We start from the raw sequence: 17,947 nt of genomic DNA on the forward strand, positions 1-17,947 counted from the left end.
GAACCTACTAAAACTATTTTGAAGATAATGAAAGATTTAAAAAACGCATTAAGGAACACTCATTTGCATCTGAACAGGATCCCCAGTTAATGTGTGATTTAAACATGCATGAAGAAAAACAAAACCGATTTTAAAAAATTGTGAGTCTAACCCTCCATTCTTCTACACATCTCTGGCAACCAAAGTCTGGAAATCATCAGTAAGTAAGGAAATTTAAGTATATATGCTGACTTTCAACAAAAGTCCTCTTCAGTTACTCAGCTCAATAGTACAACATTTCAGAATTTATTTACTCAGGTCACAGCTAAAGCACAACACTGTGCTTTACTGAGGAAACAACACTCAGTTTCCAGCACTTAGTTCTAATAAACCTAGTCCTGGGCTACTCCTAGGAATGATATCGCTTAGAGTGAAGCATCTGTGTGAGTGGAAAGGCAAACATTTCACATTTTAAAAACTACAAGTTCAAGTCTCAGCTTTCTTATTTCCTCCCTCTTCTGGTAATCTCCAGTGTGACTAGAATGCAGACAGAATCAACTGGGGCTGATAATGTCAAGTTATACTTTTCCTGTTCAGGCATGGACTCCTGTTCAGTCACACGATATGTGCATGTATCTGCCAGTGGGAGAGTCAAGGGAAGGGACCGAGCACACAGCTGCCATCTGCTGCCACCTCCCCCAGCCGCCCTAGAAATGAAGACATGGGAGGGAGTTCCTCGCAAAGACAAGAGCAGGGCATACTTCACCATGAGCCCACAGAAGTATCTGCAGGAAGCGGCACTGGGACTTCACACATTACAAAGCAGGACAGCCATCCTGAAATGTGAGCACCCTGCCAGGACACTTCGCATCCTGAATGCGGTCTGGCCCAGCAGCAGACGCCTGTGCTCAGCCGGCTGTCTTCGGTTGGATCCTTGCCTGTCCAATGTCTCACAGCCCCCACCACTCCTTATTGTCTTACCTGGCCCACCACATTAGTTCATTTTACTACCTGGCCCTTCGGCATTGGAGTTCGCAACACTCAGTGGTTGAAAAAGGTACTTACAGTTGCATGACCAGGTACAAGTGATTTGGGCTCTCATAAATGTCTTCCAGGGCAACAATGTTTTCATGCTTAATCCTGAAAGAAAAAACAAAACACACACACAGAGAATAATAAGTACAGTGAGACATGAAAACTTTTGAAAACTGATGTCATTAAGCGTTAAAAAAGAAAAACAGGCCCAAAATGAAATCACCTGTGCTAAGCCCCACATCAGCAAGTAAGCCCGAGACTTACTACCTAATCGAACAGCAGTTACAACCTCCCCCAGCAATATAACCCTAACTGGTCAGTCTGGAATTTTCTGGTTGACACAGGAGGAAATCTGCTACATAGCCCCCCTTCTGTCTCCATAAATAGATTACATAGGCCTGAAACAATCCACCCTTTTTCCCTTCTGCCTATAAAAGCCTTCAATTTTGCACACCTCCTTGGAGCTCCTTTCTATCTCCGACATGGGATGCTGTCTGATTCACTAATTGTTCAATAAAGCCATTTAGCTCTTTAAAATTTACTCAGTTGAATTTATGTTATTTAACATAAGAGAATCCAAACTCGTTAAGGTGACATTTAAGACTCTTCACAATCTTGTCCCCATTTTTCCAGACCTATTTCCCAATATCCCTTGCCTACTCTCCACTCTCCGTCATTCCCAAGGCTCTATGCTCTCCAATGCAGCAATACTGGATTAACTCCTGCTGTTTCATGTATAGCCCAGCCTTCTTGCATTTATTCATATAATCCCAGGAATAGGCCAGACCTGTCACCAACCTGTTAATATCTTGTAGGGCCCAATTCAATTGGCTGGGTCCCCATGGAGAATTTAATTCTCCCTCACTATAGTCTCACAATGGCATCACAGACCAGCATGAACAATTCACTGTATGCAAATCCATCACCATAACAGGCTCCATGTTCCAGGGGACAATTTCCTTGTCATGCTCATGACTCCAGTGGAGGCTGGGCGTCTAAGCATCACCACCACCAAATGTCAGTTCAGCACCCCAAGTGAACTAGAGGGTTACCGCTCAAAGTGTGGTTCTCAAACAGGCAGCACCGGCGTCTCCTGGGAGCTTATTAGAAATGCAAATTCTCAGGGGCCTACCCCTGTCAGCCAGAATTAGAATCTCTGAGGGAAGTGTCCAAGAATCTGTTTTAATAAAAGTCTCATATGATCTGTATACCACCAAGCAGAGCTGGAGAAATTCTGCAGTAGCCAATGCTTCTCAAATTTCAGGGTGCATACGAATCACCTGGGGTTCTGGCTTGCACGTCCTGATTCAGCTGGTCCAGGGCAGGGCGGGAGGGTCTGCATTTCTAACACATACCCGGAGCTGCTGATGCTGTGGTGTGGTGTGATGCTCTGGTCTGGGGATCACACTCCACCAGCAGAATCAAGGACCAGCTAGTCCCTGGGACTAATCAAGGCCTAATGCTGGTCCCTGGGACTCCTCATTAAGCGCAGTTTCTGCTCAGAATGTAAGATTTGAGATTTATTTAAGTCATTGGAGGAGAATCATTTCATTACTCCACGGGCTAATTAGCTCTTACTGCAAACTTTTCACCAAAATGATTGCTGAAGCACCTAAGAGCCAGCATTTAATGAGCAGATTCTTTGTGAACCCTTATAAGCAGGGACTACGTCTTATCCATCGTGTTTTCCCCTCGTACCTCCATCAATCTGCTTAATAAATGTTTCGTGCGTGAATGGAATTTAAAGGTTATTGCTATTAAACAGCAGGAATCGTTATTTAGTTGGGGAAAATGGAGGCAATTTTCCTAAGTATGAGATGTTTGCACCTCAAAAAGAAGTTTATAAGGTGGAACAAACCAGAATATTATCTTGCCTTTGAGCTGATGAAAGAAGGGAACAAAACAAATAACCGAGAGTAGCAATGCTTTGCTTTGATTCTTTCAGCTCTTACTAGACAATGCAGTTGTTTGTAGTAGCTGAGATGATAGATTATACTAAATTCACATTTCACCTAATTCCAATGAGTAAGCCTAATTATTTGTCAGCAGTGGTCACTGTGATATCTGAGCAAAATAATATCAGCAATATATTACATGAACCAAGTAAACCATATGCCACCAAAGTAAGCAAGACAGGTTAATTTGGGACTTCCAACATCCTAAATGTTTGTGGAACTATCATTATTGGATATACCTGAAAGAACATGACAACAAAAAGCATAAGCATATGGGTTTTCCCTTTTATTAATGTTGTAAAATGTGCCATTGGAATCAATCACATGGGCACAAATATTTTCTTCCAGTTGAGTTATTATAATTTGGGGGTTAATTAAGAGCTCAGGCTGATGGGAAAATGAAAGGGATGGGTTTATATGTAGGGTTGCCAGATAACATGCAGGGCACCCAGTTACATTTAATTCTGGATAAACAATGAATGCTTCTTAAGTATAAGTATATCCCAAATATTGCATTGCTGTTTATCTGAAATTAAGTGTGCCTGGGGTGAAATTAAGTGTGCCTGCGTTTTCAGGTACTGACTCTGGCCATCCTACTTACATGAATCACAGCCGATGAGCCGCCATGCCTTAGAGATTTGTCCCTGCTGGTCTCAGAGGCTGAGCCAAGAAGGCAGTTTGAGCCTCAGAGTACAGCTATGAATACAGATTCAACTGTATACAAAGAATCAACTATGTACAAAGCACTTGCACAGCGAAAGTCGGAGCCTCTAATAAATTAAGACTATAATCTCTACTTTGGATGCAGGAGATGGAGGAATTAAAAGCTATTTACCCTACTATGTCTTCCATGAATGCTTACAGTGGCTGCAATGATAGTTCTACTGACTATTCCTCTTAATGAATCAAGCAATTGTCATTTAGTGATTTTCCGCTATGTGTCTGGGAGAATATAAAAAAATAAATAAATAAAATAAGGCTTTGCCCTCTAAAACCTAATCACTTAGATGGAGAGACCCATGACGCAATTAGGAAACAGTAAAATGCTAAACTCTGTAGAACTGCCACTACGTTCAGAGAAAGTAAGGCCCTGTCTGGGTCAGAATTACGGTGAAGGCCTCAAGAAAGGGACGGGAGTTCAGCTGGGTTGGGTAATGTTTGAATAGGCACTCTTCAGAAATTTCAGAGAAACCCTAAAATGACCTCTTAAATGTCTCCTAAGAAAAATGGTTTAATTAATTTGTATATGTTAGAACATTATGGCCTCCCACAGCTATTCTCAGGTACTTTATACCATCTTCAGATTCCCTAACATATACAAATACTGAACTTCAAATTTTAACATTATTTTATTATAGTACCTACGTTATCTCCACAAAATGCCATATGAATACCTATCCACACATGTCTGTGCACCTACCACGTACCAGGCACGATACTAGGAAGTACAGGAGTGACATCTCAGCCTCATAGAGGCTACACAGGGGGCACCTGGCTGCAGTTAGGACACTTCATAGGCAATCTTTCTTATATTTACCAGAAACGAGCCACCTTATAACTAGCATGGGCTCTTGGAAACAACACAGAACACGTTTATACCCTCTTCTCCTATAGCCTACAAATATTTGACAGATACAATGTCCCTGCTTAGTCTTCTCTTATCATCGACCAATCCTCCTCCCACATGGTTTACATGCCTCTCATCATTTCATTGTCTCTCTTGTCGGACGAGACTGCTATTCAGAGCTGGAAGCAATGATCTCAGTGTAAAATATAGCACCAAGAATAGGGTAGTAAATAAAAAAGTAGAACTATTAATCATCAGGGGATAGATATTACACTTGCAAATAAAACCTGGCATTAGGTTCATTTTCGTAAGGCGGCTGCACAGCTGCTGGCCTGTAAAGAATATGAAGCCTGACAATTAAGTTCATGAACTTGTTGCAACAATGTTGCTAACTTTCTTTGATATCAGTGGGATTATTCATTATGAATTTGTGCCAACTGGACAGTTAACCAAATTTACTATTTGGAAGTGCTGAAAAGTCTGCATGAAAGAGTTAGACGACCTGAACTTTTCGCCAACAATTCATGGCTCTTGCATCACGACAATGCACCAGCTCACTCGGCACTGTCTGTGAGGGAGTTTTTAGTCAGTAAACAAATAACTGTATTGGAACACCCTCCCCACTCACCTGCTCTGGCCCCCAGTGACTTCTTTCTTTCCCTGAAGATAAAGGAAATAGTGAAAGGAAGACATTTTGATGACATTTAGGACATCCAGTGTAATACAACGACAACTCTGATGGCCATTCCAGAAAAAGAGTTCCAAAACTGCTTTGAAGGGTGGACTAGGTGCTGGCGTGAGTGCATAGCTTCCCAAGGGGAGTACTTCGAAGGTGACCAAAGTGATATTCAGCAATGAGGTATGTAGCACTTTTTCTAAGATGAGTTCATGAACTTAATTGTCTAACCTCGTATAAAATCCATGTGGGTGGGGATTTTTTACTATTTTGCTCGCTGCTGTCTCCCCAGTGTCAAGAAAAGTGCGTGGTGGGTAGTACTTTCAATACATATATGTCAAAAGAATGAATAAGTGGAAGGAAGGAGGGAGGGAGGGAGGGAGGGGGGAGGGAGGGAGGTAGGGAGGGGGGAGGGAGGGGGGAGGGAGGGAGGGAGGGAGGGAGGGAGGGAGGGAGAGAGAGAGAGAGAGAGAGAGAGAGAGAGAGAGAGAGAGAGAGAGAGAGAAAGAAAGAAAGAAAGAAAGAAAGAAAGAAAGAAAGAAAGAAAGAAAGAAAGAAAGAAAGAAAGAAAGAAAGAAAGAAAGAAAGAAAGAAAGAAAGAAAGAAAGAAAGAAAGAAAGAAAAAGAAAATTAAGCTTAGGGTCAATTAAATGACGAGATCATTTTTACCTGAACTTTTACCAAACAATATCTCCTTTCTTACTCAGGCTTGATCTTTTGAGCTTAAAGTTTTCATCTTCATTAAATTCAATTTTTGGGAGTTCCACGCAATGCTTCAGATGATCAGGAATATTCTGAATTTTTATTCTCTCGTCTATTATATTTACTGTCCCTCTCAACTTCGGGCCAACTGCATATTTGGTTGGTGCACATGCATCACATTTACCTTTATCCAAATTCCTAGCTAAAGTCTTAAGTGGGAAGGTTATACGTCAGCACTCTCCAAGGTATGCTACCAGAAGCCTACATCAAGATAACCAAGACATTAATAGGTGGGATTCAATCGTTGTGGAGTTGCAAACCCAGCAGTGCTATCATCTAGTCCATAATTTACAATCCTATCGTTAAGAATACAATTATATTTTTAAAAGGCCATTCCTCAGTTTTACACACCACATAATACTATTTAAAAGGGAAATGGACGCTTGAAAAGATTTGTTCTTAGTAAACCCATAGTAGCTTCTAGCAACTACTACAGTCTTTATTAAATGATCACAAACATTCTGCTTGAGCTACTGTTCCAGGATTTTGCTGTGCATTGAAGTCAACTCCCCAGTCTATAGATTTCATATTCCAAACTTCTTTTATGTCTGGAAAATTTACGAACATCTCTTATATTGTTTTCTCAAATATTTCAACTCTGACTCTTTTCTGTTAAGCGTAATTTACTCAGTCCTGTGGGATATAATACATCTAAATCCAGTGATAAACTAATTTTATAATGTTTTTTAGGCCTTACTTACATAGATGTTTTATATATTAATATATGTATATATATCTCATTATTGAGTGTTAATATGTGTCAAGCTATACTAAGTATTTTTAATGATTTCATTTAATACAATAATCCTACCACATACACACCATTCTTCCCATTTTAAAAAGAGGGCAACTAAGAATCCAAGAGATTAAGTAACTATTCCAAAGTCAGACAACTAGTAATTGGAATTGTTGAGATTCTAACTCCTAAGCCCATGATCAAGCACTTATGCTATAACGTAATATTAACTAAGTTATAATAAAAAATAGAAGAGCTTGTATAAATTCAGTTATTTGTATAAAAGTATAAAACCTAAAGTCAATATATTAAATTTCATAATTAACAATATAATATCCACTTCAGGGGTCAGGGGGAAATCTGTTGAGCCACCCTGAAACCTAGTGAAAACTCTCAAGACATTTGGTTGTAAACACCCTGATTGACAGATGAAATCCCAGTAGGTCACAGTTCAAAGTGAACCAGAGGAAGAGACACTCAGAAGCAGAAGGAATTGTTACGAGTCCAGAAATTATAATTAGAAAGAGACTTTCGTCATCAGCCCAGATCTGCTTGTGTCATCAAAAGGGAGAATGAAAGTGGACAGAGAAAAGAGGCAGGGATGTCAGCTAAAAGCAAATGGAAAACCAAGGTTCTGTTAAGCTTGCATAGCTTGATAGCTAAATCCCTATAGGTCGGTGGTCAGTCTTTTCAAAACATGGCCAAGAGGACCTTTATAAACAAGGAATTTTCACCTGCTTAAAAGTAAGCCTTCCTAAAATGTACATAATTCAAAGGAATAATGTCACTAAAAGCAACCTGAGGTGGTAAAAAGAACCTCACTTAATTTTAATGAATTACCATTTACCAGGCTCAAAGTAAACATTAACTGATACGTCTATGTCCAGAGTGTAAATGGTTGATATGGTAATCTACACTAAAGTCTCTATTATCCCCCCCAAAATGGACAGAAGAGGTAGATAGAGAGAAGTGGGCCTAGGCAGAGAGGAAGAGCGGGAGAGAGGAAGAAAGGAAGCGAAGGAGCAAGGGAAAGAGGGAAAGAGAGAAACTGAATGAAAAACAGCACATGGGCATTGATGCAAATCCTGCCTGCATGGTAACTGACAGCCATGCCAGAAAATCCCAGGAAAAGCCAGGAAACTATTTAAAGTTAATTCATGCAAAAAAAAAAAAAAAATCAGTGCTAAATGCACAAGTAGGCCCCATTCCAAAGCCCCCAAGCTAGAGGGAACATCAGAACCCAAAGGACAGGCATTGTATTGAGTATACACACTTCTATGAAATGATATCTGCATCATTTCTCCCTCCAGTCTAACTGTCCACAGTTCAAGGATCCATGAATTTTGAACTCCACGTAAAATGAGAAAAGACAGAAAAATTCAAAAGAGAAGAGAAAGAAAAGTTCAGCATTTTTCATTTTTCTCATCTTACCGTAGTTCACTGATCTGGAGGGGAGAAATTGTGGCAACAATTTTCAAAATTATCAGAAGAAGGAAAAGGCAACAAAACACATTTCCTGAGTGTTGGCATTCTTTGCAAATGGTCACTTGTCAACTCGGGTTAAAGAAGCCATTGCAGGATAAGAGGTAGGAGGAAATATAATCAGAAGGGACAGATAGGAGGCAAGGTGATTATTAGTGATGTCAAAACAAGGGTGGTGGAGTAACAGATCTCCCCACAGGAGCGCAGGATGGAAGTAATGACCAGGAGCCATGACCAGCTTCCTGTCCTCTTCTCAGGCTCTTCCAAGTTAACTGTCCAGTCATGGAAAGGCCTCTCTCAGGCGAAAAGCAGACTCCTCTGCAGCCAAGACCATAAAGAACTAGGTCTTTCACCACCCACCACACTCTTCTTCTAAACAGCCCAGAGAATTTAAATTTTATTCACACAAAAAGATGTTACGGTTTTCTGACATGGCAAATTACCTTAAAAATATTTGAATAATATTCTGATGTCTTAGCGAACACTCCTGTTTGTCTAAGTAAACACTATGTTTTCTGTTTTTTTCAAATAACAAAAATCATTTTCTCCTTTCTTGGGTCAGATTGTTTTTCTTCTTCCCTATAAGCAGTACAGGAAATAATGCTGAGAAAATCAGGATATTGTCAGTCACAAGGGAAGTGATAGAGTTGAAATATTTGCCAGATGGTATTAAAAAATAATACCTTTCCTTTTTATAACCTAACAGGCGCATTCACAGATGTTATCTGATTTCATTCTCACAAGAACTCTATAAAGAAGGCATTATTAGTTCTGCTTTATAAATGATCACTCCAGGTTTATAACCACTTAATTGCCCTCCCTAGCTTCCTCTGGTCTTTCTCTCTTGCTAACCATTTTCCATGTTGTCTTTTGAGCTGTCATTCCACAACATAGAATTGATCAAACTTCTTAGCTTGAAATCCTCCAATGGCTCCCTGTAGTCCAGAATAAAATCCAAACGGCTTCACATGACATACAAGGCCCCTTGATGACAAGTCCTCACCTGTCCGTCCCATCTCACCTCCCACTGCTGCCCCACACCGAAACTATACTAAACCGGGGCAGCTCTCTCACACCTGTGCACACATTCTCTGGCCATTACATGTATGCTCACCTCTCTCCCATCTTCTTACTAAACTACTCCTCTGAGACCCCTTCCAAATCACCTCCACTGAGATCCCTTTGCTATTCCTTACCTCTCACAGGACTGATCCCCTCGCCTCTGGGCCACCCCACTTCTTTTATCAGCCTGTTGTACACACGTGTTACATCCCAAGTGTATATGCATACGTGTGTACATATTTCAATGATTTCATATGCAGATTAATTAGTCTGGAAAGTTACATATCAAACTGGTAACTAGTTACCTCGGAAAGCGTGCTAAGGTGGGAGGGAATTTCCACCTTCCAGTTTTTCTGAACTAGGGTTCTTCATTGGAACCACAGAAGAGAGGAAAACAATTCAAGTGATTATTTTCTCATTTCTCTCAAGGAATGCCCCATCCTAGCTTCATAAGAGAGGAAGTTAATTCAGCGTATTCAGTGAATGCCTTAGGGCATTAGGGCTTGGTTCTCTCACTGAACCCAAGGAGAGAAAGGTTGCTAGACTGCTGCATTACCAAACTTTCACAAAGAGGAACTTTTTAAAAGTTCTTGATCAAAATCATTAACACACGGTTCACCAAAGGATCTCCACAATGCTGGACACAAATAAATGCATGTTGACTTGTTTAACTGCTCAAGCGATTGGGAGATGAGGCTGTGTCTCAGCTCTGACACATCTAACTGCAAGATTTGGACAAGTCATTAAATACTTTCTGACCGCATTTCATTTGTTAAATGAACATTAAAATAGGTGCTCTCATTACCTATATACTTGTATACACACACACACACAGATGTGTGTGTGTGTGTGTATAGAGGTAAAATATATACAGACATGTATGTATCATATTACATATATATAGAGAGAGATCTTGTCTATTAAGAATATAGGCCACCACCCCAGGAATGATCAGAATTCAAAATCCAAAGCTTCTAATCATCTCTCTGCAGCCAGCAGATGGAGCTATAAATAACATCAGCCTAAGGAGTAGACAGACCATGGTACCCAAATCAACTACTTCATAAGTATGCAAGCCAGTTTTGTTGATTTTTAAGGATTAAGTACCACATGTGATACTTTTCCATTGTAAAATGAGTTTTGCTTTGAATCCTTAAAAACAATAAGCAAAACCCTCCAGTGCAGCCAACCATATTTTCAAACAAGTATCATAGGCATCTTTAGTACAACACAGGACACACAGGGTGGGAGCCTGGCCAGCAATAATACACAGCCTGCAAGTGTATTATTGGTGGGGCATCAAGCAGGCTGGCTCTGTCACTTTGGGACAGTATGCTGGTCACACCACTTCCCAGGGTCTCAGTTTCTTCATCTAGAAATTAACTAGTCAAACAAGATACTCTCTGGGGTCCTTTCGAACTCTAACAATCAATGAATCTAAAATTATAATGAGGCAAAGGGTATTGGAGTACATATGGGCCTACAAAGCTTGGTCTGAGCCAATAATCAGTGTTCTCTAGGAGGGTGCTTCCTACACAGAAGCCTGGATTCCCACTGATGCTTCAACAGGCTCTTCTTGTGCCTGGGTAAGTTTGTCATTTAGACACGGAATAGAATTTCTTGAGACAGGAAAACATTTATATGAAATACTTTCTCTTCTACACTTAGCTTGTACAGTCTCCTGGACCAATAGAGAAATGACTCAGTAATTTGTTCTTGACTAGAATAGCTCCAGAAGATCCAGCAAGACCTGGTTGTCTTTACTCAAAAAGAGAAATAAGGTGGGTCCAAATCCATGTGAAAAACCCAGTGCTTGGCACACACCAACACTCAGTGAATGTTGTAGAAGAATGAATGAATAAAAGAATGAACAATTAATTCTGGCCTTTCTAAAGCCTTACAGACCAAAGACACTCAAAAGCTGGATACCTGAGTCAAAAAAAGTTAGAAGATTTCACCCTGTATATTTCTTTCCTACTCCTGTTACCACCTAGGATGAATTACTGGTGGGTCTCAAACTCAGCTATATGACAGAATGACCAAGGAGCTCTAAAAATATACTGATTCCGGGGCCCAGCCCTGGGGGTTACGATTTAATTGGCCTGGAATGTAGCCTGGGCATTGGAATTTTTTTCAATCCTCCCAAGTGATTCAAACAGGAAGTTTGAGAACCCCTGGTAAGTTACTGAGTTAATAAATACCTTAGATGCTGAGAAAGTTTCACTTTGAGATACTTGGGAGTTGGTAATTCTATAGTTTTCGTTCCATTTAAAATTTATCTTAGCTGAATAGATGTACTTTGTAATAGGTCTGACTTAAAGGTAATAGTCAGGGTGTCTGGAGGCTGAAGGTTCAAGGCGACTTGGCCAACACATTAGAGAAAGGGTATGAAAAATTGACAAATTTCAATGGGTTAACTGTAGCATTAGCTTCTAATGTTCCCTAGTAAGGCCTTGAAACACTAACACAGTCAAGAAAATGTTGTCATTTCCTTCTCTGGATGTTTTGATAACTTTTTGTCAATGGTGGATGTTTTCACGTGAGAATAGATGCCTGGAGTCTTGAAGAACATCAAGGCACTCACCGCCTTGGCACAGAGATGAAGTCTTGTAACTGATGCACTAGCTCCTCCTGTATGAAAATACAGCGTCCAAAGGCACCTGAAAAGGGAAATCTCCGCCAGTTTGTTCCAGGGTCACTGCAGATCATTACACTGGGAACTCAGAAGCCATGGCTGTAGAAAGCCTGGTGGGCACGCAGAGCCAGGTGCGACGGGCTGGCCTGCACCTTGCAGCTTCATGACAAACACTCTGCTCCCAGATTGAAGACACTGGGCTTGGATTCAGGAAGCATCTCAGAGACTTCTAGCTCTGAATATTTGCATTTATGTGGACATAAAGGAAAGGGGACCAAACCAATGCACCAGAATCTGGGGGAAAGGCATCATTTCCCTTTTCTTTCCTACCATGAAAGCTTTCTCTGTGTTCCACCCACAGTAAGTATCCTTGAACCCATGACCACGCCAAACCATGAATGGCAGGCTCAGCTGCAAGGCCCTGGCACAGACACAGAGGCCCTGGAGCACTGGTGAGGAAAGAAGAGGCAGAGGCCTCCTGCCCACGCTCCTTCTAGATAAGGAGGCATCTGGGGCCAGGCAGCTCCTAAATCTGCTGGAATATTGTGCCATTTGTTTATAAAGCGGGAAGCAAATTGCAAAAGAAAAGAATGGGGTGTAAAACGAGTAAGAAGCAAAGCAGAAAAGGAGGCAAGTCTGCTTTGCAGCACTGTCTCCTATCAGTTCATTTTCAGACTTAAGAAGGTTGGACTGGCACTGTAAACATTCCTCGCTGTTCCAGGAAAGTAACAGCGTTCACAGATAATGGTGCAGAATCGAGCATTCTTTAGTTTTTGCACATCAGTAATTAATGCTGTCACACAGTCTGTTCAGGTCAGACCCAGGCTTCAGAAAATCAGGCACATTCAAAAGGAAGGAAATAGTTTTCAAGCATGTACATGTTGGGAATTCATAAGGGTGTTTGTGGTTGGTGAGGCGCCAGGTATACATAATTTTTAAAACACAGAGACAATCTCCCCACGTATGTATAGTAAGGACAACTCTGCATTCTTTCTTGAGAAAGCACGAGCAAGTTTCTTCCTAACTGAGGCAGACTGGAGCTATGCCTGGGAAGAACAGCTGTGGTTCTTTGTCAGTGAGTTGTAGAAGAAGTGTGTGAGATACACAACAGCTCTCCAAACTGCAGTTTTATGTAGATGGGTGTTAAATGCTGAGGCCGTTCACAGTGGATAGTTTTATCATGTCCTGCTAATAAATATGGTACGATTACAATCACACAAGGAATGTTAACTCTTAAGAAACTCTCAGGATGAGCTCCAGAGCCATGTGCAAATTTGTAGGAATGATACTCCTAACAGACTGCAGTTTATAAACCAGTTGCTATTCACGCAGTTTTCTAATCCCTAATTTAAAAGGAAATTAGGGATGCAATTGTGCCGTGAGCGATGAGGGATGGGGAACTAAAAGAAATCCGAGCACACAGCTGGTCTCTGACAACTACCCCAGAGTTAGCCAGGGAAGGAGGGTGGCAGCGGCTGTGCTCCTAAGCTCAAGCAAAGCAACTGACGTGCCCAGGTTGGTAGCCACAGTCTGCAAACCAAAATGTGGGGAAGGACGGACCAGGCGGAGGTCGTACACAGGCCGCTGGGGGCGTTTTAGGTGACTCTGCACGGCACAGAGACTTTTCTCCTAGACTTCTTTGAGGTCACTTTTGACCAGAGGTTTTCAATCTAGTTTCCCCCAAATCCTGCAGGGTCTCAATAAATATTTTGGAAACATTCATGAAATACAACTGCACAAGCCCAGCTGCAATAGATATCAAATGTGAAATCACAGTGGAGATCACCACATACCCACTGGTGTTCGCTCATTCATAGGGTTTGTAATAAATGTTATAAAATTAAACTTAAAAATTCACTCTGATAAAATACTATCTTTCTTACCTGTGTATGTATTGAGGTTCTATATAAGAACTTATTTTTTTTAAGGATTCTGCTACTAAAAAAAAAAGAAAACAAGAAACAGAAAAAGGGAAGGAAAAGGGAAACTAGTGAAATAAGCAATACAGAACTAAGTGAAAAGGTTTCTTCCCTACTCCTAGAGAAGATGGTTATTATTAATATATTTTCACGTACAAAGGGAAGACCTGTCCTCAGAAAGTTATTCCCGAAGGTGCTAATGTACTTCTTCCTGAATCTATGGCCTCTATTTAGAGCTATTTTTTTAATTATGCCAAAATCAGGAAGAAGTCAACAATGCAACAATAGAGGCAGGTGGAGGGGTGAGGAGACAAATGCATACACAAAAACATACACACACATACATACACACATGCACATACACATATACATACACACACACGTACATAAAATTTGGGGGCCACTCTCCTTAAGCCCAGTCTAACGACACGCAGTTGCTGGGTCCCCAGTGTTAGAGCTGTTATTTCAGCAGAGCCTGGGGGCAGCCAGTGCTGTGTAACACATCCACAGACAGGGGCCTGGCAGAATGATTTATCTCAGGGAGAGGATGCCAAGAATATTTGCAGCAAAGAAACACAAAGGATAGGGCCTAGGTGGAGGAAGGCGCAAAGTGTGGTGCCTCCTGAGAGCATGCACAAAACAGCCAGGATTACTTCCCAATCTCATGATGCAAAATCAGAAGGCAGCGGAAGTCTCTGTGTGGATGTATGCTGGTTAATTCGAGAGCTTGGAGGAAACAAACTCTGATGTGGAAATGGAGACTGGCAGTTCTAGGAACTGCAGTAAGGGTATGGCATTAGATGAACCATCTGCTGGTTTTTCCTCTTTCATCTTTTTCCTTCCCTCTCCTTTTTCTTGGGAGGTGAGGGATGAGGCTGGTGGTGGACTTAGATCTACAGGTTTAATGTGGTTTGCTGATGAAGGAACCCAAGTTCTGCTTCCTAAGACAGCCCGTACGACGTCATCACGATGGAGCGTCGCACAGGAATGCCACCCACTGCACTGCAGACCACAGCAGGTGGGGGCAGAAAGGGAGAGAAGGGAAAAGCATGGCCTCATACTGTCACCACCGCTCTTTTTCAAAGTTTACTGCATACAAGTGCCCTTGGAGGGGCATCGTGGCACATTATTTTCAGAGAGCTGCATCAAACTCACAGACATCAACTTCATAAAACATGGAGAGAGTACCTAGGAGTGCCAGACATGAGGCCAAGCACGGGGATATAAAGATGAATCAAACAGTCCCTGAAACCAAGCGGCCCCTGGCCAGTGTCGGAAGGCAGCTGGGTGTGTGAACATCATGACACAGCACAACCCACATCCTGCCGGGGAACCAGACATGAGCTCTGGAAGCACAGCGAACTCGGGCTTCTACTCTCCCTGGGTACTCGGAAGGGCTGCACCCAGGAGGTGACACGCAATCTGGGTGTTGGCAAGTTTGCCAGACATAGGAAGAGCATGACGGAGGGAAGGAATAGCATTTACAAAGATACAGGACAGTGAGGTGTGCTGTGTTGGGACATAGAATCCTCAGATGTATGGGGATCCTGGGAAACAAATCAATGAGGGTAGATTGGGGGATATTATGATAGGCTTTGTGGCCAAGTCCAACAGTGTGGGTCATATGCTAACGGAACTAAGAAGCAGTATGAAAGTGTTAAAATCCAGCTCCAAAAAAGTAAATGGACTATTTTGTTTTGCAGGGATATTTGAATTAAGCGATGTGAAGTAGTTCTTTACAAATCACGCTTGAGGTCCCTAACCCTCTCTCTCCTACTAATGGTCTAACTTTAAACATGAAATTTCACTTTACTACAATTTTTAATTTCTCAAGAGAAAAGTTCATATGCACTCTTGTCTTGCATCATGAACAAGCAGAAAAAGTCAATCTAACCCCAGTGTACATGTCTAGGGGTCCCCGGAGATTGAGACTAATTCAAGAGGTCTTAATAGGAAGTGGTGGAAAGATGTCATGTCCATGACTCCACTAGTTATTTCCCTCTAAAGAAACAGGGGATTGTGAGAAGGAAAACAATCTCTCATTTTCTGGGGTTTTGTTCTTCAGAGTTTTCCTACATCTTCACAGTTGGATGCCATTGACTATTTCTTCTTGTCATCAGAAAATACACTGTACATATTGGAAAGGTCTTCTAATCATTAACCTCAGTCTGGGTAGAGAAAGTGCCAGCTATTTGATGGAATTTCTTTTTTTCTCTCTCTGTTTTTTTTAATGTATTGGGTGACAATTGTTAGTAAAATTACATAGATTTCAGGTGTACAATTCTGTATTACATCATCTATATATCACATTTTGTGTTCACCATCTAGAGTCAGTTCTCCTTCCATCACCATATATTTGATCCCCCTTACCCTCATCTACCACCTTCCCTCCCCCCTTACCTTCTGGTAACCACTAAACTATTGTCTGTGTCTATGAGTTTTTGTTTCTCATTTGTTTGCCTTGTTCTTTTGTTGTTTTTGGTTTATATATCACACATCAGTGAAATCACATGGTTCTCTGCTTTTTCTGTCTGACTTATTTTGCCTACCAGCTTACTCTTAAGATCCATCCATGTTGTCATAAATATTCCTATATCATCTTTTCTTACTGCCGAATAGTATTCCATTGTGTATATATACCACAACTTCTTTATCCATTCATCTATTGAAGGACATTTTGGTTGTTTCCACATCTTGGCCACCGTAAACAAAGCTGCAATGAATATTGGAGCACACATGTCTTTATAAATACATGTTTTCAGACCTTTGGGTAGATACCCAGGAGAGGGATTGCTGGGTCATGTGGTAATTCTATTCGTAATTTTTTGAAGAACCTCCACACTGCCTTCCATAATGGCTGCACCAGTCTGCATTCCCACCAACAGTGTATGAGGGTTCCTTTTTCTCCACAGCTTCTCCAACACTTGTTACTATTTGTCTTGTTGATGATAGCCATTCTGACTGGGGTGAGGTGATATCTCATTATGGTTTTCATTTGCATTTCTCTGATGATTAGTGATGTTGAGCATTTTTTCATATGTCTCTTTGCCATTTGTATGTCCTCTTTGGAGAAATGTCTCTTCAGGTCCTCTGCCCATTATTCAATTGGGTTGTTTGTTTTCTGTTGTTGAGTTTCATGAGTTCCTTGTATATTTTGGACATTAGCTACTTATCAGAGGCACTGTTTGCAAAAATCTCTCCCATTCAGTTTGTTTCTTCTTCATTTTGTAGATGGTTTCTTTTGCTGTGCAGAAGCTTTTAAGTTTCATATAGTCCCATTCGTTTATTTTAGCTTTTACTTCCCTTGCCTTTGGAGTCAAATTCATAAAATGCTCTTTGAACCCAAGGTCCAAAGTTTAGTACCTATATTTTCCTCTATGCAGTTTATTGTTTCAGGTCTTATGCTTAAGTCTTTGATCCATTTTGAATTAATTTTGGTACATGGTAACAGATAGCAGTCCAGTTTCATTCTTCTGCACGTGGCTATCCAATTCTCCCGGCACCATTTATTGAAGAGGCTGTCTTTTCTCCATTGTTTGTTTTTAGCTTCTTTGTCAAAAATTATCTGTCCATATTTATGTGGTTTTATTTCTGGGTTCTCAATTCTATTCCATTGGTCTATGTGTCTGTTTCTCTGCCAATACCATGCTGTTTTGATTATTGTAGCCCTGTAGTACAAGCTAAAGTCAGGGAGTGTGATACATCCAGTATTGTTCTTTTTTCTTAAGATTGCTTTGGATATTTGGGGTCTTTTGTGATTCCAGACAAATCTGATGATTTTTTGTTCTATTTCTTTAAAAAATGCCATTGACACTTTGATGGGGATTGCATTAAATCTGTATATTGCTTTGGGTTATATGGCCATTTTAACTATGTTGATTCTCCCAATCCATGAGCACGGAATGTCTTTCCATTTCTTTGTGTCTTCTTCAATTTCTTTCAAAAATGTCTTATAGTTTTCAGCATATAGGTCCTTCACATCCTTGGTTGTTTATTCCTAGGTATTTTATTCTTTTTGCTGCAATTGCAAAGAGAATTGTTTTTGTATTTCTTTTTCTGAGATTTTATTGTTAGTATATAGAAATGCAATGGACTTTTGCACGTTGATTTTGTAGCCGGCAACTTTATTGTATTCATTA

At 40.8% G+C, this 17,947-nt stretch overlaps 1 protein-coding gene across 4 annotated transcripts in view; it reads right to left on the reverse strand.

Moving 5' to 3' along the window:
* Window positions 1–17,947, reverse strand: part of CAMK1D (calcium/calmodulin dependent protein kinase ID) — a 425,678-nt gene that overhangs the window by 174,199 nt on the left and 233,532 nt on the right. For all 4 annotated transcript variants that reach the window (XM_081055871.1, XM_081055868.1, XM_081055869.1 and 1 more), the window contains one exon: window positions 1,045–1,119. In XM_081055871.1, coding sequence (XP_080911997.1) covers window positions 1,045–1,119 — 75 coding nt within the window. The remainder of the gene's footprint in view (window positions 1–1,044; window positions 1,120–17,947) is intronic.

Source organism: Rhinolophus hipposideros, assembly GCF_964194185.1.
Source record: "Rhinolophus hipposideros genome assembly, chromosome: 1".
Taxonomy (NCBI): domain Eukaryota; kingdom Metazoa; phylum Chordata; class Mammalia; order Chiroptera; family Rhinolophidae; genus Rhinolophus; species Rhinolophus hipposideros.